General features: G+C 39.5%; 1 protein-coding gene across 3 annotated transcripts in view; it reads right to left on the bottom strand.

The window, feature by feature from the left end:
- Positions 1–22,756, bottom strand: part of ank2a (ankyrin 2a, neuronal) — a 209,135-nt gene that overhangs the window by 39,822 nt on the left and 146,557 nt on the right. For all 3 annotated transcript variants that reach the window (XM_061976996.2, XM_061976997.2, XM_061976999.2), the window contains 17 exons: positions 22,623–22,721; positions 22,473–22,545; positions 16,899–17,025; positions 15,598–15,664; positions 15,434–15,537; positions 15,195–15,230; positions 11,102–11,326; positions 10,906–11,004; positions 5,691–5,845; positions 2,145–2,356; positions 1,856–2,063; positions 1,668–1,764; positions 641–869; positions 457–582; positions 262–384; positions 150–182; positions 41–62 (listed from right to left, as the gene is read on the bottom strand). In XM_061976996.2, the coding sequence (XP_061832980.1) occupies positions 41–62; positions 150–182; positions 262–384; positions 457–582; positions 641–869; positions 1,668–1,764; positions 1,856–2,063; positions 2,145–2,356; positions 5,691–5,845; positions 10,906–11,004; positions 11,102–11,326; positions 15,195–15,230; positions 15,434–15,537; positions 15,598–15,664; positions 16,899–17,025; positions 22,473–22,545; positions 22,623–22,721 (2,035 nt within the window). The remainder of the gene's footprint in view (positions 1–40; positions 63–149; positions 183–261; positions 385–456; positions 583–640; positions 870–1,667; positions 1,765–1,855; positions 2,064–2,144; positions 2,357–5,690; positions 5,846–10,905; positions 11,005–11,101; positions 11,327–15,194; positions 15,231–15,433; positions 15,538–15,597; positions 15,665–16,898; positions 17,026–22,472; positions 22,546–22,622; positions 22,722–22,756) is intronic.

The raw sequence follows: 22,756 nt of genomic DNA, 5'->3' as shown, positions 1-22,756 counted from the left end.
TCTTAAAAAAACTTGATACCATTTTTAAATTTCAACTTACATTTCTTGTCACTCTTTTCACTCTGCATGGAAAAGTAGAAACAATTAGTTACATCAGCATCACTACATTCCTTATTGTGATTGTGCATAAAGTCATTTTTTCAAATCACCTCATCATCCACGTCTTGGTCTGAATCAGACTCCTTTGAGAGAGAATTCAAAAGACAGCAATTAATGAAGAAATGACAGGTGGAAAATGGATTAAAATGATTCCACACAGACCTTTGAATATGTTGGCAGGGTTATGTTAAGGTTGCAGATTGCATTGTGGTTCAAACTGCGGTATGTGCGTGGTTCTTTCGTGAAGGAAAGGCGGCCGCATGGCTCCTGGGCCGTGTCCCTAATCTGTGCAGGCATCGGTCAGTGAGTACATTGGTGGAACTCTTAAACATGAGACAAACGTGTGCGTTGGTGTACTTTAATGAAGAGAGCTAGTCTGTTCTCTTTGAAGGCGAAGAAGCTGAACACATGATGCTGTCCACTCTTGGTAAGAGGCACCAGGTTTCCAAAACAGTCCGCAAATATGGGTTTTCCTTCCAGGACCTGAGCAGTAGAAGTTGTCATTCTATGAACACTTAACACAAATGACATTACAGTGTACCTCAACATCTCGGCTTCGAGCTACTTCAGTGAAGTTCTCTTGCTGCTCCAGAGTCTTGTCCATTTTGTCATCAGTCATGCAGAAACAGCGTAGTCGAGCCTCAATGGGGTCTAAAGTCTTTGCAAAGATGACGAACTTGGCCATGTATGGCACACAGATGATCTCTCGATACAACTGAGAGGCGAAACTGACAGAATCCTGAACCTGTCGACAGTCTATCAGCCAGAACCTAAGAAGATGATACTGAAGAATTAGCAGGGTTCTAACACTTAGAGCAGGGGTGTCCAAACCTTTTGACTTGGGGGTCACATTGGGCTAAAAAGCCAACTGCATGTAAAGTATGTATATTTATATATATGTCTATATGTATGTATATCTATGTATATGTGTGTTTATACGCATATGTATATGTGTGTGTATATATATGTACAGTATGTGTGTGTTTGTGTGTGCATATTATATTAATATAATTTGTATATAATATGGATATTAAGAGATTGTGGAAGTTTGACTCCTACTTTGTTTACTTTTGTGACGACATCCTTAAAGTTTTGTAATCAATCAGAAATACCAAGCAGCTAAAATGCGGCTAACATGGATACATGTGGAGGGAGTGTTTTTACATTTTCCCATCATGCACTCTAATTTTATGGTGTTTGGATGTTGTTCATTATATCCACAATGTTCAGTGAGCAGGTTGTGTTATGTTTGACCATGTGTGTTTACCTTTATGTTAGTTGCATTTTTTTTTTTGCACCATGACTAGGGAAGGTTGTTTGGATTGTGTCATATAAGTAAAAGCTGTGCTATTTTTCAAAATACTTGCAAGGGCCATTTATCCGATTTACCCACATTGTCCACAAGGTGGCAGAAAATATGTAGCATTCAGTGACCACCTGGTATGTAAGATTAATTTCTAAGTACTCCGAGGTGTGAACTCGTACCAAATTACAGAGGCTAGCAAGCCACGGTTTGGACAACCCTGACTTAGAGGTTGGATTTGCATTGAAACAATTAATAGCTTTACCTTGCTGACACATTGGTGGTAAAGGAAACACACTGATTAACAAAGGTAAGCGGTGTAGACCCAGTGATGTCCTCCCACTGAGCTGGTGTAGTCCCTCCTGAAACAAAAGCATTGATTGTTCTTCATGTACCAAAAAGAAAATATAGCTAATGTTTCTAAAGACATACATGTACTATACATGGACTTACCTGTAATACTGCAAAGTAAACGTAAAGTAGGCGTCTCCCCGCTATACACTGATCCAGGACCTTCACTGTTTGAACTCTTAGGAATGGGGATCGTCATGGTGATTGGTTTATGGAACTTCCGCCTTCTTGGTTCCAGTGTGACAATCGGACTGAATGTCGCCTTGTTGCCAAGGATCTTTCTCACCACGTCAACTTCAATAGGCTGAGCCTTAAACGTTGTCCAAAAAATGTAAACATGTCAGCATTTGGACCACAGGGTCGAAACCAAATAGTTCAGTAATGTGCAGACCTGCAGCCCAACACGGATTTTCTTAGTGAGGGCTCCCTCGGGGAAGACAGCCTGGACCTGAGGAACAAGTGTGCTACTAAGGACGCCGCCCTCTGGGCCAATCAGATGACTGTCCTGCTTTATGCGAGACACCACAGCAAAATACTGCGGAAAGTCTCGCGTGATGATTCGGCAGATCCTTTTTTTCTCAAGCTCCTCGGGGGAATCCAGTTCTGTGAATGAAATGATATAAAATGTGAATAATTGATGTACTCTTGTTGTAGTCAAAAACACAAAAAGCGAGCTCAAGCCCAAACTGTAGCTCCGTGAGACCAAGTCGAAAACAAGATCGGTCAGGTGATCAAGCCCGATCTCAATGACGGCAACACTGATGTACAGTGGAAGCTCGAGATTTCAATACTCCAAAGGTTGTATACTGATGAATTCAAGCTTTGAAGTTCGATAAAACATTATACTTGGTCAGCAATGGAATGAGTTTTCTTAAAGAAGCCATATGTAATAATGTGGCCAGAAACTGTACTGCAGATACAGTCAAAATTCTGTAGTCCCCTCCCTCTCTCTCTGACTAAGGTTTCCAGATACACAGCCGAATCCAGCTCAATCGACTAGGCTACTCCAAAGAACTTCAAACTTCCACCGCTTCTTACTAGGGGTTGAGGTGCTGGGACCATAATAGCTGAATAGACAAGCGTTTTGTCAATAACAAATCTCTAACCAACACATTTTACACAGAAATTAGGCTATTTTCAGGAAGAAGTACGTCATGCCTGCGTACAATATCACAACAAATGGCAATCATATGATTATTGTCAGTACTATCAGTACTATGTAAAACAAAGACTAAAACAAACTACAACCAACGCTAGCAATGGTTATACTGGTGAAAATAAGTAGAGCATGCTTAGCAGCCTAATGTACGCCCAAAACTAAAGAGGAGACATTTTACCAAGTTATGCCTATAGGCTACATTAATGAGGAATTATTTTATCATGTGATTTGTCTGTTTCCATACATTTCACATTGCCATGATGACAGCCGTGCTAATGTTGGAACCCATTTTCTCAGCGTATCAGCATGTTGAGAAGGAAATAGGCACTGACACTACACATATCCACATAGGCATATATTTCCTCCGCCTGTATGTCGATGTGTCATTGACCGGGCTAGCATGCTAAGCATTACACTAGGAGCAAAGCACCATCACACTAAGTTTTCATTGCAGGAACATACTAGCTTTGTTAGACCATATCATAGACTGTATTGGACAATATAGTTTACATACTAAATGTCCATTTCCCTTCATTACAAGTAATAAGAAAACGTAAATGCCTGACTTACATATTGTCGGAGGCAGATATTTACATATATCCGAATTTAAGTGTTACTTCTTTTATTTCATAGTCATATTTGAAAACATCTCGTGTTTTTCCATTTGTTCTCTTTCTGTTTGTCTGTAAGTAAACTGTGTGTGTTAACCTTGAAGCTTTGGAATGTTAGAGCGATAATGGGCATTTGTTTTGGCTAGAGAGACATGACTGCCAGGGACTTAAGAGGGGAGAGGGTTTGGTCGGGGAGGGGGGGGGGGGGGGGGGGGGGAAGACCATCTTAGCGGCGCAATTGAATGTTCTATGCTGGACTGGTCTCAATGTATATCTGCAAAGCTTTGCAAATATATTACAAAATACCTATTCAGTCTCTGGTGGTTTTTCTACTCAGCTTTAAGTGTCGTAAAGAGCTTGGGAGCGACTTGTGACTTGAATTCCCTGGGAGGAACAACTGGTCCAAAACCAGAGGTGGGTAGTAACGCGCTACATTTACTCCGTTACATCTACTTGAGTAACTTTTGGGATAAATTGTACTTCTAAGAGTAGTTTTAATGCAACATACTTTTACTTTTACTTAAGTATATTTATAGAGAAGGAACGCTACTTTTACTCCGCTACTTTTATCTACATTCAGCTCGCTACTCGCTACTAATTTTTATCGATCTGTTAATGCACGCTTTGTTTGTTTTGGTCTGTCAGACAGACCTTCAAAGTGCCTGCCTTACTGGTGACGTTTCACTTCGTTCCACCAATCAGATGCAGTCACTGGTGACGTTGGACCAATCAAACAGAGCCAGGTGGTCACATGACCTGACTTAAACAAATTGAAAAACTTATCGGGCTGTTACCATTTAGTGGTCAATTGTACGGAATATGTACTGTACTGTGCAATCTACTAATAAAAGTTCCAATCAATCAATCAAAAGTGTGAAGGAAAAAAGATACTTCTTTATTTCAACCGTACATCCCGTCAAAAGCCTAAAGACTGACTGCACAGTTCCTGTCTTCACAATAAAAGTGCCGCTCCATCGCGCCTGCGCTTTCAAAACAAGAGTCTCCGAAAGCCAGCGCAAACAAGCTAGCAAGCTAAGGAGTTTGACGCCAATATATTTCTTGTAAAGTGTATAAAAACGAATATGGAAGCTGTACAAATAAGATGCCAAAAACCCACCACTTTCATGTGGTATTAGACAGAAAGGAGGAACTTTTCTTCTCCTCCATTTGAAAACGTGGACGTTATCAGCACTACTGTCTGATTACAATCAACGCAAGTCATCAGAATCAGGTAATACACCAACTTATATTCTAGTCTTCATGAAAGAAAGGAATCTATATGTTAAACATGCATGTATATTCATTAAAACATCTTTAACATGTAAACAAAAACAGCAAAATAAATACATATAAATTATATACTGTATATATCAATGTATATGTATGTATATATATATATATATGTATATGTGTGTGTGTGTATGTTACTCATCAGTTACTCAGTACTTGAGTAGTTTTTTCACAACATACTTTTTACTTTTACTCAAGTAAATATTTGGGTGACTACTCCTTACTTTTACTTGAGTAATAAATCTCTAAAGTAACAGTACTCTTACTTGAGTACAATTTCTGGCTACTCTACCCACCTCTGTCCAAAACGCAACAATATCAAAGAGGAAATTAGCAAGTTTGGCATCAGATGAAAAAAATCTTCTCCGTCTTCAATCGTCTCCATCTTTCAAAGGTATCACCGATACAAATCCTCGTTTTCTTCCTGGCTTTGTCATGAATAAGTTGAGAATGGTAACAAGGCCTTTTAGATTTACTAAGGTCTGACATGTTTAATAACTTTACCAGTGGCAGTAGCCAGACGAAGATGGCGCTGCTTAACTGGCAACTTGGATGTGACACACTCACAGACTTTATAATTGGTTGAATGGTGGAGGGCGGGACATCGAAATTAAAACAATAACAAGGTTTTGGGGCTGTAAATCTTATTTTGAAATGAGCATATCCCGGCAGAGCTACTGTTATCAGTTATAGAGGTATAGGAAATGAACATGATTTATTAATGCCTTTTGACATATCAGGGCCATTTAATGACTTGACATGTTTCTACATATGGCTCCTTTAACATCCAAACAACCACCAGCTCCCCGGGATCGCCAGTTTGATCGTTACTGAACATTATTGAACAAAACATGAGTGATGCATTAAGATCCCTTACTTTCATCCATGCCGTTAAGTATCTGGTTGAGTTCCTCTTCAGTGAAATCACAATGGTGCTCCCTCCAGTTTTCTCCTGTTTCGCTCCTCAAGATGACCAACTCTCTCTCAGTGCCCCGGAGAGCAGCGAAATGTGGGATCTCCACAATCACAGGCCTACCAGAAACCACATGTGGAATTAAGGCAAGTAATTGGCATGATTTAATCAGTGGTTAGAGTACAGTCGTCCCTCGCTACAACACGTTTCGAATATCGAACATAGCCGACTTTTAAATGTTAAATTAAGTTTTGTATGTATTACATTGCAATATTTGTCTTATTTTGTGTTATGTTGTGGCCATTGATAAACATATTCACCAAACTGGACTTTCGTTTTCAGGTTAAGTGTCAACACAAGCGACTAATCTTGGCCCTGCTGTATCAACAAGTAGACCCGAACAACTTTTTGATGCGCATTCTCAACTCCTGCCTCGTCAATAACACATCTCTACATTGGTGAGACTTTCACTTAAGCGATATGCAAAGACAACAGCGCAACGTAGCATAGGACTCATCGCAGCACTTCAGGCTAACAAGACTGCTGTCAACTATCAGCTACAGGAGGTAAGGTTGTATTTTTTTTGCCTCATCCGTCACTTTAAACGTGAGTAAAGAATGCACTAGCGACCTGATAAGTTGGAAAGGTAAAAGTCTTATTTGCTCACAGATGCGTCCTCGTCAGTCACACGCAGGATTCTCACAGGAATGAGGTTTAAACACAACCTTATCTACTGTATCAGCAGCTATCTGGGCAAAGTGGAGAGTAGGGTTGTCAATATACCGATATTAGTATAGTACCGCGATACTAATGAATCATATTCGGTATTATACCGTCTCTAAAAAGTACCGGTTCATCTATATTTTTTAGCATCACTAAATCTTCTTTCGGTTTTATTGAATTTATATTATGTTTATAAAGTCAGTAAATACGTCCCTGGACACATGAGTACTTTGAATAAGACCAATGTATGATCCTGTAACTACTTGGTATCGGATTGATACCCAAATGTGTGGTATCATCCAAAACTAATGTAAAGTATCAAACAAGAGAAGAATAAGTGATTATTACATTTTAACAGAAGTGTAGATAGAACATGCTAAAAGAGAAAGTAAGCAGATATTAACAGTAAATGAACAAGTTTAGTTTAATATTTCATCGGTCAGTGGTCAACAAAATAAACAAACAGTTGTACATTCATAAATTGAAAATGTTGTAGACCAAAAGGGTTTAGGCTGAAGTTGAACACTAAAGTAGATTAATAATACATTTTCTACTACTTGTCCCTCATAATTTTGACAAAATAAAAGAATGATAAATGACACAATATGTTACTGGATATGTCAGCAGCTAAATTAGGAGCCTTTGTTTGTTTACTTACTACTAAAAGACAAGTTGTCTAGTATGTTCACTATTTTATTGAAGGACAAAGTTGCAATAATAAACATATGTTTAATGTACCCTAAGATGTTTTGTTAAAATAAAGCCAATACTGCTATTTTTTGTGGTGCCCTTTGTTTAGAAAAGTACCGAAATACATTTTGGTACCGATACCAAAATATTGGTGTAGGGACCACACTAGTGGAGAGTAACACTTTTGATGCAATCCATCTTCAACATGAATAACGCGGTGTGGAACAACAACGCAGACAAACAAAGCTAACAATCGTAGTTGCCACTGTCAAGTTGAGAGTGTAAAGGTGACTATATGGATGCTCTAATAACCTAAAAAAAAATATTTACAAAGTCATTTAGTGTTCATGTACGTTTTAACTATGACAATATTGGATTTATTATTAACAATCCTACTCCGCGGACATTCATTTACCACGGACATGTCTGGTACCAATTAACCAGAGTAAACGATGGACGTCTGTAGAGCAAAGATAAGAAACATTTCAATGACTTTGACAATCAAACATCTGTTTCACAAAAATATCAGGAGTAAATCATGCAGAAGGTATCACAAAACATCCAGAAAAACACTTTTGGAAGAAAAGAGTAGTATGTATGCAAACAACAAAACAAGATTTGGGGTAGTATAAAAAACATGAGGATAACAATAAAGTCGAGAAAGAAAATGAATGAGACAAAAATATCAGCACATGTGCTTCAAAAATAGTTTGAAAAGGCATAATTTTAATCTGAACAAGTATGGGAGGGTTTGTCTAATACACCACTTTATTCCTCAGGGGGCGGTAGTGAGAAGGATGCTGGATGAAGTCACTTAAATTCAAGCTAAGAAGGTGGAATAAAACATAAGCTCATCCTCAGCACTGCTTTCAGTTAGGATGTCTACTGTATTTTCCAGACTATACAGCGCACGTTAGAGATGCGCGGTTTGCGGACACAACCGCGGATTATCCGCGGATCGGGCGGTTGAAATAAAAAAAAAAAAAGATTTTATCCGCGGGTCGGGCCGGGCGGTTGAAATAAAAAAAATTAGATTTGAAATAGCTTCAGGCGGGTGGCAGTTAAACCAATTCGGAAATATATATACATAGTTAAATGTTGTTACCCACATATGAAAAACGAGCAGGCACCTGCTGCATATGCCACAACAGAAGAAGAAAAAAAAAAGAGATAGACACTTTTACCGAGCGGAGAAGGGACGCCTCGCCGGGGTCCGGGACCGAGGCCCCTTCCCCCGAGAGGGCCCCACCGGGAGCCGTAGCTGAGGTGATCCGCGAGAAGGGCCCGACGCACGTCCAGGGTCACCACCGCGCCCACCGCACCGACACCCCGCCTCGTCCGCCTTCGCCGCGGCCGGCGTCACGCGCAGCAGGTAAGCAGCTTACCTGCCCGCCACCCCCGTGGCCGGGGGCTCGTAACAGGGGTCACTCCACGCGCTCCGCCCGCACAGCTTACCTGCCCGCCACCCCTGTTGCCGGGGGCGCGTAACAGGGGTCACTCCGCGCGCAGTGCGCTCACGAAAGGGGTGGGGCTCACCCTGGTTGATATAGACAGCAGGATGGTGGCCATGGAAGTCGGAACCCGCTAAGGAGTGTGTAACAACCCACCTGCCGAATCAACTAGCCCTGAAAAATGGATGGCGCTGGAGCGTCGGGCCCATACCCGGCCGTCGCCGGCAGCGAGAGCCGCGAGGGCTAGGCCGCGACGAGTAGGATGGCCGCCGCGGTGCGCACTGAAGCCTCGGGCGCGAGCCCGGGTGGAGCCGCGGGTGCGAGGGACATCGCACCTCCACGCGCTTGGAGGTGCGCTCAGCGCGGCTCCCATATGATCGCGCACTGGTGTGCGTCTGGGCCGTGACAGCGTGGCACGCATTGAATGTCTGTGCTGCATTGGATCAGTCTCCTTTCTTTAACAGGCAAAAGCTTTATAACCTCACTAATGCCGTGCATCGTCTATATTAGATATATAACAACGGGCGGGTGCGGGCGGATGCGGTTTTGATTAAATGTTAGATCGGGTGGATGGCGGATGGTTGACGACTTTCTGATGCGGTTGCGGATGAAATAATTGCCTATCCGCGCATCTCTAGCGCACGTTATATAAGCCACACCCTCTAAATATATATATTCAGATCTTAAATCCATATATAAGTCGCACCGGACTATAAGCCGCAGATATATACGTTGTGAAATTAATTATTTATATAGAAAGATTTTGTAAATGTTTACCTTAATTGTTTTGGTGTCAGTAACACGGCAGTAAAACGGCCGATAAAACAAAGCAGAAGTCATGGTCATGGAACCACGAGCTGCGCAAGCTAGCTCTCCAATCAGCTAAACAGACTCAATAACTCCACGATGACGTTTGTGAATTTACTGAGGAATTTGTGAAAGTGAAACAATACAAAAAGAATGCCGTTATAAGTTAATAATACTAACACAGACACTCGTAAATGTGTTAGCATATGAGCTAATGCTAACGGCGCTAGCTTGATTACATTACGAGAGCATGTACAAATATGCATGAAAACACTCCTACAGCTGTAAGAAGTAAGAATTGTTTTAGTCATACTGTAAAACTTTAAAAACGTTGCTTGGAGTGATGAATGAAGAATCCATAGAAACGCTATAGACGGCACTTTGCTTCTGGTGGAAAGCACTAAATGGAAGTACCTGCAGTACTCGTCCAAAAGATGGCGCCATAGCACAAACAACACCTTTTTAGTGTCGTTGCTTGTTTTTTTGTCTTTTTTAAACTTTGCATTAGGGCCGTCAGTGAAGAGAAATCGATAAATTAGCCGCACCGTTTTATAAGCCGCAGGGTCGCCTGGACTACTGCAATGCACTTTATGCTGGCATTAGCCAAAAAGCTCTCTCCCGGTTGCAGTTAGTCCAGAACGCGGCAGCACGACTTTTAACAGGGACTAGGAAACGCGAGCATATAACTCCAATTCTTCAGAGTTTGCACTGGCTCCCTGTTCATTTTAGAATTGATTTTAAAACCTTGCTGTTTGCTTTTAAAGCTTTACATGGACTGGCACCTCAGTCTATCTCGGACCTCATCCAAATTTACACGCCTGCGCGAGCTCTGAGGTCCGAAAGCCAGCTCCAGCTCGTGGTGCCCAAGACCAGACTTAAAACCAGGGGAGACAGGGCCTTCTCTGTGGTCGGCCCTAAGCTCTGGAACACTCTGCCCCTCCATGTTCAAACTGCTCCCACAATGGGCTGTTTTAAGTCTCGTCTTCAGACCCACTTTTATTCTTTGGCTTTTAACACTACGTGAGTTGTGTGGTCCTCTGTGTTTTTAAAATGTTGATTTCTATTTATTGTTTTAATTGGTTTTACCCTTTAAAATCGTTTTTAATCATATTTATTTTTATATTGGTTTTATATGTATTTATTTTTTGTTTTTATTCAGTCATTGGTGGAGCTAAAGATAATATTGTTTTTAATATTGTTGTGCAGCACTTTTGAAACAATTTTGTTGTTTATATGTGCTATATAAATAAAGTGGATTGGATTGGATTGGGTTCAAAGCGTAGCGGCTTTAAGTCCGGAATTTAGGGTAATTTAGACACCGTGCTGCCCTCTACTGGTGTGTAGTCCAAAAAGAACGGGTGGCTTGTTCAGACAAATTATACTGTAAATCATATCGCTAAACAACTTAGGCAACAAAATAAAAAAGGTGGAAACGTGCATAAAATATCGGTAAGCATGTGACCAGTTTTTCGGGGTGTGTCAGGGTGGGCCCCTACTCATGGTCCTACCCGAGGAACTTGGTTCCTGGAGGACCCAGTTGCAGGATGCGACTGACCAGGCTCTCGCCCTCATTCAAAGGGGGCGGAGCTGTGGGAAGGTGGAGCTTACTGATCCAGTGTGCAGCACAGGAAGGAGTGAAGAAGACAGTATGAACACACCAGCGTAAAACCACTCCCACATGCCGGCACTCTGACACGCACTCACCCCAAAAACTGTGCCCCGGTGGGCCCCACTTCGATGATGCGCCCGGCCAGGCCCTCCCCTTCAACCATGGGGGGCATGGAGGCCAGGCGGTGTCTCTTCACCAGCCTGCAAGTCACCCTGGTGGGCGCGGAGCACTTCCTTGGCGGGACGATGATCCTGAGGCCATTGTGACGACAGCCACGCATGGCCCCGCCTCTCGCGTCTACCATGAAACTGACCAGAAAGCTACGAAAAAGGTGTAGGCCAAATATTAGCGTCAAATCTGTTGGCTGTTGAACATCATGCAGACAAAAAAAAAAGGGAGCAAGTTCCATCCTCGGAAACACAAGAACATCTTCAGACATGTCAATGGGTTCAATTTCATGGGGTTAAATTCAAGCATGGCAAGCAAAGAACACGATTCAAACTGTTCAAACAGTTTTATCAAACTGTTCAACATTTGTCCAAGTTAACTTTACGACGTCCGTGATGATAAAACCACAAGAGTTTAAAGATGATGTTATGCCAATGTGGAATAAAGCTAGACTTTGCTCCATAACGCAGACAACATACGTGTTAGAATAATTGTATCTAAGTTATCACAAAAACTTTGTGTTGAAATGAGTTCCCGGCAAGAAGACCAAAAGATGTCTTTGAACATACCAAGAAGAAGGCTTGTAAAACTCCACTGTGTAGGGGGGGAAGCAACATGAAGTTGTTTCTGTTTCTTTCATGTTTTGTAATCAACAGAAAGATATTGTTTTAACCCAAGGACTACAAAGCGGAGAGAAGGCAGGATCTGCCCAAGTTCCAGACACCTCTTTTTTTTAAACTCTTTTATGAACCTCTTTTTGAACTCTTTTAAGACCTCTTTTTTGAACTCTTTTACGAACCTCTTTTTGAACTCTTTCACGACCTCTTTTTTTTTTTAACTCTTTTACGAACCTCTTTTTGAACTCTTTTGGGGGCGGTATAGCTCGGTTGGTAGAGTGTCCGTGCCATCAACCTGAGGGTTGCAGGTTCGATCCCCGCTTCCGCCATCCAAGTCACTGCCGTTGTGTCCTTGGGCAAGACACTTTACCCACCTGCTCCCAGTGCCACCCACACTGGTTTAAATGTAACTTAGATATTGGGTTTTCACTATGTAAAGCGCTTTGAGTCACTAGAGAAAAGCGCTATATAAATATAATTCACTTCACTTTGCGACCTCTTTTTTTCCAACTCTTTTACGAACCTCTTTTTGAACTCTTTTGCGACCTCTTTTTTTTACAAATCTTTTACAACCTCTTTTTTGAACCGACCTTTTCTTTTTAACTGTTCTGTAATCAAAGGCGATGGCTGTTTACGACCCCGTCCCTTTGGAAGCAGCTGTTGCCATGTGGTCAGGGAAGGTCCAAATAAAAGAAGGAGGCATGCAATCTTTTGGCAGAGCGTGTTGAGACAGTGGCCGAGGGTACAGTGTCCAGGCGTCTCTCCTCACTGAGCCAAATTGAATTCTGACTCTGTTTAATTCTTTGCTTCTTGTCTTGTTTAATAGATGTCATCAATGTTTGAACCTGACAATGCATTTTTAAGTCAAATATTTGATCTTTTATGGCGAGGCAGAGGGAAGTCTGGGTTTCTCTCCCGCGACCCGACCTCAGATGGATGGATTTGATCATTTAAATGTTCACAACAATATATTTTAATGGACCGTTCGATGCAGCAGTCAGTCGATGATATTGTTTGTGTTTTTTTACTCTGCAGGTCCGAGAAGGTGACCGAATGAGTGGACTTCCAGTCGGAGCTCCTTTGGATCTGCTGTTGCCGTAAGTTACCATCCACATTTTTGTTTCATCCCTTCACTGACATCATGCACTGCAACAAAACACAGCTTTGTGGAAAAACGGCTGCATTGCAGTAGTTCTCCTAACTCTGTACATCCCAATGTGTTGTTAGTCTTATGTAATCAATCAAACTATCTATTAAGCTTAAAGCATTGCAACACAATGTTATTGTTTGGCATTTTTTAAACCAATATTTTGACAAACTTTATTGATCCACAAGGGAAATTTGGACAAATTGTGTTACATATACATTACAGGCCAAAAGTTTGGACACACCTAATTCACAACACAACTGATGGTCCCAACCTTATTGATTGATAAAGCAAGAAATTCCGCTAATCAACCCTGATAAAGCACACCTGTGAAGTGAAAACCATTTCAGGTGACTACCTCTTGAAGCTCATGGAGTGTGTAAAGCAGTAATCAGAGCAAAGGGTGGCTATTTTGAAGAAACTAGAATATAAAACATGTTTTCAGTTATTTCACCTTTTTAGCACAGATCATTTTCTAGTTTTCATTGTTATACCAAGTATTATTGCGAGAATCAGTTTGAATCGACAATTGCGTTGAATCAAGAATCGATCGCCAACTGAATCGTCACGGCAAGAATCAGAATCACATGGAACCGTGAGTTGTTGTTGAGACGAGGGATGTCCCGGTCCGATATTTGGATCGGATTGGCCGCCGATATTTGCCAAAAAATGCGTATCGGCAAGGCATGGGAAAATGCCGATCCAGATCCAGTTTTTAAAAAAATGCCGGTCCGTGTTTTCCAACGCACCGATTTAAATAATACATTCCACTTTTCTGCCGCTCCCTAATTTCTGTTCCGCATTTTCCAGCACACCTTCAACATATCCACAGGTCTGTCCTAACCGTTAAGACGGCCATGTGAATTAAAAGTTACCGGTAAAAATGTCAGCTGTCTCTGTGCGAAATAGAAAATGACTATATGGTGATATTGGAGTATACGTTCTCACGCAGTTGCTTTTAGCTGCGGGCATTACACTACAGGCTCTTCTCACTCTTTCTTGTCTGTCCTTATCACAGACAGCAAGCGCACCTTCTTACACACAACACATATGTATACGCCCTCCCCGAGCAGAGAGGTAGCAGCATGGCTAACGTTAGCTGTGATGCTAGCCCAGCCGTGCGAGTGGTTATACAAATGAAGGAAGAATTAATTAATTCCCCCAAAAAACAGCAGGTGGTCCATCGTCTGGCGGTGGTTAGGCTTCAAGTGGGAATATGTCAAACAGACAACCGTAGTCTGTCAAGTGTGGAGCAAAAGCGTTGCTATTAAAAGTAGCATTACTGCTAATATGTAGCATCATTTGAAAAGTCCCCTGCTAGAGAATGAATAGTGTTTGAAACTCGTCAACATTTCCATTTGGTGCCACACGCCCACACCATCAAAATGCCGAGGCAAACATTTCCAGATCAACTCCGTATGAAAAAAATTGTGATTTTTTTTTTAGTTGTGATTTCCTTCTCTGGTTTAAATGTAACTTAGATAATGGGTTTCACTATGTAAAGCGCTTTGAGTCACTAGAGAAAAAGCGCTATATAAATATAATTCACTTCACTTCACTTCTCTGCATGAAAGTTAAAAAAGTAGCATATATTAATGCAGTATGAAGAAGAATGTTTTAATGTAGACACATAGAATCATCATACTGCTGTGATTATATGCATCAAGTGTTCATTCAAGGCTAAGGCAAAATATCCAGATATATATATTGTGTATCGCAATATGGCCTTAAAATATCGCAATAATAAAAAAGGCCATATCGCCCAGCCCTAGTTCAATGATGCCATTTCTGTTTGTCATGTATAATTTTGTCTATTTTGTGTTTATCCTTGAATAAACAGGTCAGTTTCTTGTTACCAACCATTGTGTATTATTCAAACTCACCTAATTCAGCTGGCTAGTTATTATCAAGAGTACTACAACCCTTTTCAACATGAATCTGACAACTAAGTAGGCTAAGTAACTTTAAACTTTAATACATGCTCCGATAGGCCAGTATCGGTCAGTATCGGTATCGGATCGGAAGTGCAAAAACAACATCGGTATCGGTTCGGAAGTGCAAAAACCTGGATCGGGACATCCCTAGTTGAGACTCCCATCACAATAAATAGACAAGCTGGATGCGACGTCAACAAGTGACCAGATGAAAGATACAAACTCGTGCAATATCAAAACCATGCATGGGCTGCTTGTTCAGCCATGAAGTCTCTGAGCAGAGGGGTGAAAAAGGAGAGGAGGCCAAATAAAGAAGTATCACCTGCTGTTGTCAAGGTCTAGGCAGGGAGACGAACGGCTAGAAGCAAAATACAACAACAACACACAATCACAGGTCACAAAAGACGGGTGTGTGCACACAGAAGCAACAAGACAAAAGAAAAAGAGAGAAAATAATTGTGAATTTGTGTGAGAAAATAAAAGACAAAGTAAAAATGTGTAAGTGACACACACACAACATAAAACATAAATAATAAATATGACTGGAGTGTGTAGTTTTACCCAGAGTGCAACAGGCTGGAGGACAGCACCACATTATCCAGATGCTCCGCCCCCCAGCTCAGACGGAAGGAGTCTTTATCTTGCTCTCTGGACAGCGCTGACACCTACACACAAATGGCGGTTTAGAAAATCAACATTTATTTTGACAATCAATTTGTCCTCACCTGGTGGCTTGTGATCATGTCCTCAATGAGAAGACCTTCGCTCTGATGGAAGCTTTGGTGCTGAGGCCTGTTTGAAGAGCATCACACTTAGTCAGTCTTGTGTACAGTAGGGCTGTCTATTTGTGATTTTTTTTGTTTTTGTTTTTACGACCCTGTAAGGGACAAGCGGTAGAAAATGGTTGGATATATCATATTAATGACATTTTGGAGTTTGGATAAATCATAATTAATCACATTTTGGAATTTGAATTAATCATGATTAATCAAATTTGGAATTTGGATTAAATATAATTATTACATTTTTGAAATTTGGATTAAACCTGATTAATCACATTTGGTATTTGGATTAATCATGATTAATAACATTTTGACATTTGGATTAATCATATTTGGAATTTGGAGTAATTATAATTAAATTTAGAAATTTAGATTGATCATGATTCATCACATTTTGAAATTAGGATTAATCATATTTGGAATTTGGAGTAATTATAATAATTACATTTTGAAATTTGGATTAATCAAGATTAATCATATTTGGAATTTGGAATAATAATAATAATTACATTTTTGAAATGTGGATTAATCATGATTAATCACATTTGACATTTGAATTAATCATGATTAATCACATTTTTAAATTTGGATTAATCATGATTAATCATATTTGGAATTTAGATAAATTATAATAATTACATTTTGAAATTTAGATTAATCACAAATAATCACATTTTGAAATTTGGATTAATCATGATTAATCATATTTGGAATAATCATAATAATTATATTTTGGAAATTTGGATTAATCATGATTAATCACATTCGATATTTGGATTAATCATGATTAATCACATTTTGAAATTTGGATTAATTGTAATAATTACATTTTTGAAATTTGGATTAATCAAGATTAATCACATTTTGAAATTTTGATTAATCATGATTAATCATATTTGGAATTTGATTCATTATAATAATTACATTTTGAAATTTTGATTAATTATGACTAATCACATTTTCTTAGTTTAAAATATTGAACTTTTTTAATGTATTTATGAGAGTGAATTTGGGATTTTTATTAGTCTTAAACTATCAAAATAATTGAGAAATTAAAAAGAACATTCTTTAAATATTTCACTGTGTTTAGTGACTCTATAGAATTGAAAAGTTTCCCTTTTTGAATTGAACGACTGTAATACTTAAAAAGGTTTCAAAAGATTCTCATTCTCTGAGCGGTAATGACAAGTCATAGAATGTTCTTCATGCATGAGGTTAAAAGTAAAAGGTGGCTCTTATGGAACCTGTCCAGGTTGTGGCTCATGTAGCTGAAGCTGTCCAAGTAGTGTCCTGGCAGGGAGTCGTCTCCAAGCTCACGGAGGTCCTCTGCTCTCAGGTACTCGCTGCCGTCACCTGTCATCGTGTCCTCACCTGCATGGTCGTACACATACTGGAGGTAAGTTCAGCATTTTTATTTGCAGGACGAAATACAGTTGTATCCCCATTTCTTTGTCAATTTAAAACCACAAATGTAAGACGAACCTGAATATAATGTGATATAGTAGAGCAGGCACTAGGACCCAGCAGGTATGGGCGTGGTTACAGACACTTCTTTGCTGCATTTGATCAAGTCTGGGTCAGCAATTTTTTTTATTTTTCTAGTAAACACTTTGATTTTATTAGAGGGATGAGCATCACATGAACAATATTCTAAACATGGAACTAATGATTGTTTACATTTCCCCATTTGACCTGCGTGCTTACATAAAGATTTGCTTTGAATAAACAAGCCTGACGCTTTATAGAGCCGTCATCCCGTTAGAAAACAATCTTTGACACGTTCACTATACATAAACCTTCATTATAATAAATAATTCTTATCAAGTTGTAGTTGGTCTGGGTCAGCAATGTGGCAAATGATCGCTGTTTCTTTACATGTCTATCTCAAGACTGCCAACATTAGACTGAATATACATTAGCTCCTTAACAGCATAGACATCTTATAAGTAGACGCAGCATTGGCTGCTGTGACGCAAGAAATTGAGCCGCCATCTTGAAGTGGTGATGAGGAGCCGGCGAGCAGCCTAAACTGACAGTTGACAGGTAGAAAACAAAGATGGTGTTGAGCGTTTTCCTGCTCAAATGAGCGGACTGTTGAAAATAGGAATCGGGGGATTACTTTTCACAAGTATGATTTAACATTAACGTACCATTGGTTGTATTTTGTGAAAAGAATATTACCACAGAGTTGAGAAGGAGCAAAGATCTTCAATAGTACTGAAATCGTAGCCGCTAGCAAACAAGAGCATGACCATAATAGAATTGCTTGTCAATGAAATTAATTACATTTAAAAATGTCATACTTGAATAACATAAAGTTGAAATAAATGATAAAGATTGTAAAAGCCAACAGGGGTAAAAGTTAGGACCACAGTCCAGATTGTGTTGGCGGGGGGTATATAAAAATATAAAGACTTTCAGGTGTTTATATATGTTTATGTTGAAGTATTTGGCAGATGCTTTTATCCAAAGCGACATACATAAAAAATACATATAAAACAATCACTTTAAACATAATCATTTAAGGGAAGAATGTAATAGAAAATATCAATACAGTGTCAAGACAGAATAAACTCTCTGCTGCTGCAGCAACAGATACAGTCTATAAGATATATAAATATCTAATGTATTCATACATTGTTTATGTAGGATATACATATGTATATATAACCTAATCATATTGTTTCTTCAACTTAAAAATAGCTGACCGTTTTTTCCCCCTTCTCTGGGATTATATTCCCAGTTTTGATCTCGGTCTCTGGTCACTTATAGCATATAAGAATACTCTATTACTGTTAAGCAAACTATGAATAATAAAACGTGTCCTTTATCATAGCTACACGTATGACAAAAAAACACGTGATAATCAGTGGTATTCAGTGAGGTAAGATTAATTAAATACGCTGACAGTTCATTGCTCCTGCCAAATGAATTGCACTGAGTGAAGCGGATCACCACTCCAAGATGGCGGCCCCGCGTCTCGTCAGCGCCAGTAGGCAGTAGCACTCCATGCTGCGTCTACTTATAAAATGTCTATTCTTAACAGTGCCCAAAGAAGTGTCTTTAACCACGCCCATACTAGCTGGGTCCTAGTGCCTGCCATATTACAACCCTTTTAAAGGACACCTTTTTGGATTCATGTTTTTTTAAGTCAAAGTCAAATATATATTTTTTCTATTCATCCATCCATTTTCTACTGCTTATCCCTTTCGGGATTGCGGGGGGTGCTGGAGCCTATCTCAGCTGCATTCTAATCATCTTTAAAATATTAGTGAAATCACTAGATTTATATTTGAGAAACAACACTTTAAGACCGATCAACCAAGATCCAAATAACACGTGCTAAACAGCGTGTGCAAACTATAAAATGTTGTGTACTATTGGCCGTGTTGCGCGTGATCTAAGACTGCGTGTACAATTGTGAGCAAGTGCAAAGGCTTTGCAGACCGCCATATTTGAATGATTTTGTGTGTATACCGGCTATCACCATGGAGACACTCATTTCCCTCCACATTAGTGGCATCATGTGGTCCAACCTGTGGTGTTTCGTCATATCATTGACATGCAATACGGTTGTTTTATTTCTATTTACTGTATACACAGTGCAATCGTTAGTGTGCATTAGTGTTTTCTCAATACCAATATTTTGGTACTGGTACCAAAAGTATTTCGGTACTTTTCTAAATAAAGGGGCGCACATAAAATGTCATTATTGGCTTAATTATAGCAAAAAATCTTACGGTACATTAAACGTATGTTTCTTATTGCAAGTTTGTCCTTAAATAAAATACTAGACATACATACATACTCGACAACTTGTCGTTTAGTAGTAAGTAAGCAAACAAAGACATTTTTACGGCTCCGTTTACTCGAAGGGAACATTTTCAAAGCAAAGATTGTGTAGTCGCCGCCATGTTTCGAGAGCCGAACGGCTCTATTGCGCATGCGCTTCAGTTTCCAGGAATAAAGCAGTGTTGCCTAAAATGTATTAATACATTTTTTTTTTATTAAAAATTTAAACGGTATTACTAACTGTCTGGAATTTTGCCACGGTTTATCATTATACCGTTTACCGTTACATCACTATGCTGTACACATACAGTACAACTATTGTACAGTTTACAAATGACTGCACTTCTGGATTGGATGTTAAATGACCTTTCTTTACCCTGTGTATTTTATGCAAGTGTAACGGCAATAAATATTATCCTAATGTTTCAAATACAGTTTTTCTTCGCTACTTTGTGGTTCACTCACTACGGTCTCTGTGTATCGTGGATTTTAAAGTACTATTAAGTACAGTGAAATTGGAGTACCCATTTAAGTAGGGGTGTAAAACAAAAATATATATTTTCAGGTTAATTCCGATTCTTATTTGTAACGATTCTTAAGAGATTAAAGAATAATTTCATTTTTTTCTAAACATACCCCCCCCCCCCCCCCCACACCCCCCGCACTCTGTCCTGTCCAGCCACTCAGACAAATCATATTGTTGATGTAGATCAGGGGTGTCAAACTCATTTCAGCTCAGAGGAAAATGTGTGCACACGCGGACCGGACTATTACAATCATGGCATTAAAAATAAAAAAATAAAGTCAACTTCAGATTGTTTTCTTTGTCTTACTTTGGCCAAAAATAGAACAAACACGTTCTGAAAATATTACAATAAAAATATAGCAAAAAACTACCGGCAGCGGTAAAGTTTAGATCCATGAAGGAAAGAAGAAAGTGAATTAATATTTATAACTGAATAACTTTACATATGCTTCTTTTGTATAATTTTTTTAAATGAATTAAGTAACGTTTATGACAACCTTGTTCCAAAACACAATACAGAATGTGAGATATGACAGGATAATGCATACATTTATCATTCGTTTCAAAACGCTTACAAAAAAGGACCCCATTTTTATGACTTGATGGGGTCCCTGGGACCCCATTTTGAAAATTCCTTGCACCAACACTGATGGAGTATTGGTGCGTGCAAAACAGCAGCAGGCGGCTGTGGCCTGCGGGCCGGTTCTAATACTACTAAATATCATCTCGGGGGCCATAGATCATTCATTCGCGGGCCGGATTTAGTCCGCGGGCCTTGACTTTGACACATAGGATGTAGATGATCAAATCTCCTGTACACATTGACTTTAGAAAAGAGAAGTGTTGGATACTTCTCTTGTTTCCTTATTTGTATTTGACTTTATTAAATGTTTGGCTAGAATTTTATTCAACAAAACCAGTTTTCTTTGAAGTAACATGGAAATTGATTAGAGATGTTTATCTATTTTATGGAGGAATGTAGTCAATCATAGAACTGGCATCCAATGTTGTTAAAAAGTATTGATTTTGAACCGAGAATCGAATCGTTACCCCTGAGAACCGAATCGAATCGTGTGGTACTCAAAGAGTCCCAGCCCTACATTTAAGGTAAAATGATGTTACTGTAGCATGCTACAATGTCAATACATGCACACCTTTAGTAGATCAGGCCGTTCATGGTTAAAAACGACAAGAACAAACACATACTTGCCAACCTTGAGACCTCCAATTTCGGGGGGTGGGTGCGGGGGGCGTGGTTGGGGCCCTGGTTAAGAGGGGAGGAGTATATTTACAGCTAGAATTCACCAAGTCAAGTATTTCATATATATATATATATATATATATATATATATATATATATATATATCTCTCCCCGCGACCCCGAAGGGAATAAGCGGTAGAAAATGGATGGATGTATATATATATATATATATATATATATATATATATATATATATATATAAAATAAATAATTGACTTTCAGTGAATTCTAGCTATATATATATATATATATATATATATATATATATATATATATATATATATGTATGTGTGGGAAAAAAAATCACAAGACTACTTCATCTCTACAGGCCTGTTTCATGAGGGGGGTTCCCTCAATCATCAGGAGATTTTTTCTCCTGATGATGTGATTGTGATTTTTTTTCCCACACATACATATATTGCGCTCTACTACGGTATCGAGCACTATTTTTTGGATAACCTTATTAAGACATATATATATATATATATATATATATATATATATATAAGAAATAATTGACTTTCAGTGAATTCTAGCTATATATATATATATATATATATATATATATATATACACAAAAGAAATACTTGAATTTCAGTGTTCGATTATTTACACATATCCACACACATAACACTCATCTACTCATTGTTGAGTTAAGGGTTGAATTGTCCATCCTTTTTCTATTCTCTGTCACTATCTTTCTAACCATGCTGAACACCCTCTCTGATTATGCATTGCTGTGTGGCACGCACAAAAGTGCTTTCATCAAATGCACTAGATGGCAGTATTGTCCTGTTTAAGAGTGTCACAACATTGCTGTTTAAGGCAGACGGACTGCTTTACTGTAGACGTTCTTTATATTGTGGTAAAGCGGACTCAGGTCCGCATGGAGCTGGAGGGGGCATGGCCTCCAGCTCCGCCTGAATTTCGGGAGATTTTCGGGAGAAAATTTGTCCCGGGAGGTTTTCGGGAGAGGCACTGAATTTCGGGAGTCTCTCGGAAAATCCGGGAGGGTTGGCAAGTATGACAAACACCAATTCAATAGTAGAAGACAGCCATTAGTTCCTAGTCAGGCAGTCAGACATGATGCAACAGTACCTTCTAGTTCAGGCCAAAAGTCATCTTCCAGCCCCAGAGCTAAGAAACGTAACTATTTTTAGCGCCGCAAATCAAAACATGACCTACAGGATAGAGCTCTAATATAAAGGACCAGATACAACCACGAAGTAGGTTCCTCACCTTCTTCATCCGACACATCCAGTATTTCCGTCATGGTCTCCGGCACATTGAGTTTGTGTTTCTCCGTGACCGTCTGACACACAGAGTGGGGAAGAAGAATCAGAGGCGTGTAGTTCAAGGTTACAAAAAGGGGCCGATGATTGCTCCTACTGTCGTGGTGGTGGTGACTTCCTCGGTGACCACTTTTAGCGTGTCCACCACTGAGATGTAACCCAGACGCCTGGCGATAGACAAGGCTGTGTTTCCATTCTAAGATGAGACCGCACCGTTTAGTTTTTTTCCTT

Source organism: Nerophis lumbriciformis, linkage group LG16, assembly GCF_033978685.3.
Source record: "Nerophis lumbriciformis linkage group LG16, RoL_Nlum_v2.1, whole genome shotgun sequence".
NCBI classification, from domain to species: domain Eukaryota; kingdom Metazoa; phylum Chordata; class Actinopteri; order Syngnathiformes; family Syngnathidae; genus Nerophis; species Nerophis lumbriciformis.
The sequence above is the reverse complement of the archived record's forward strand: the minus strand, read 5'-3'. Positions and strand labels throughout refer to the sequence as shown.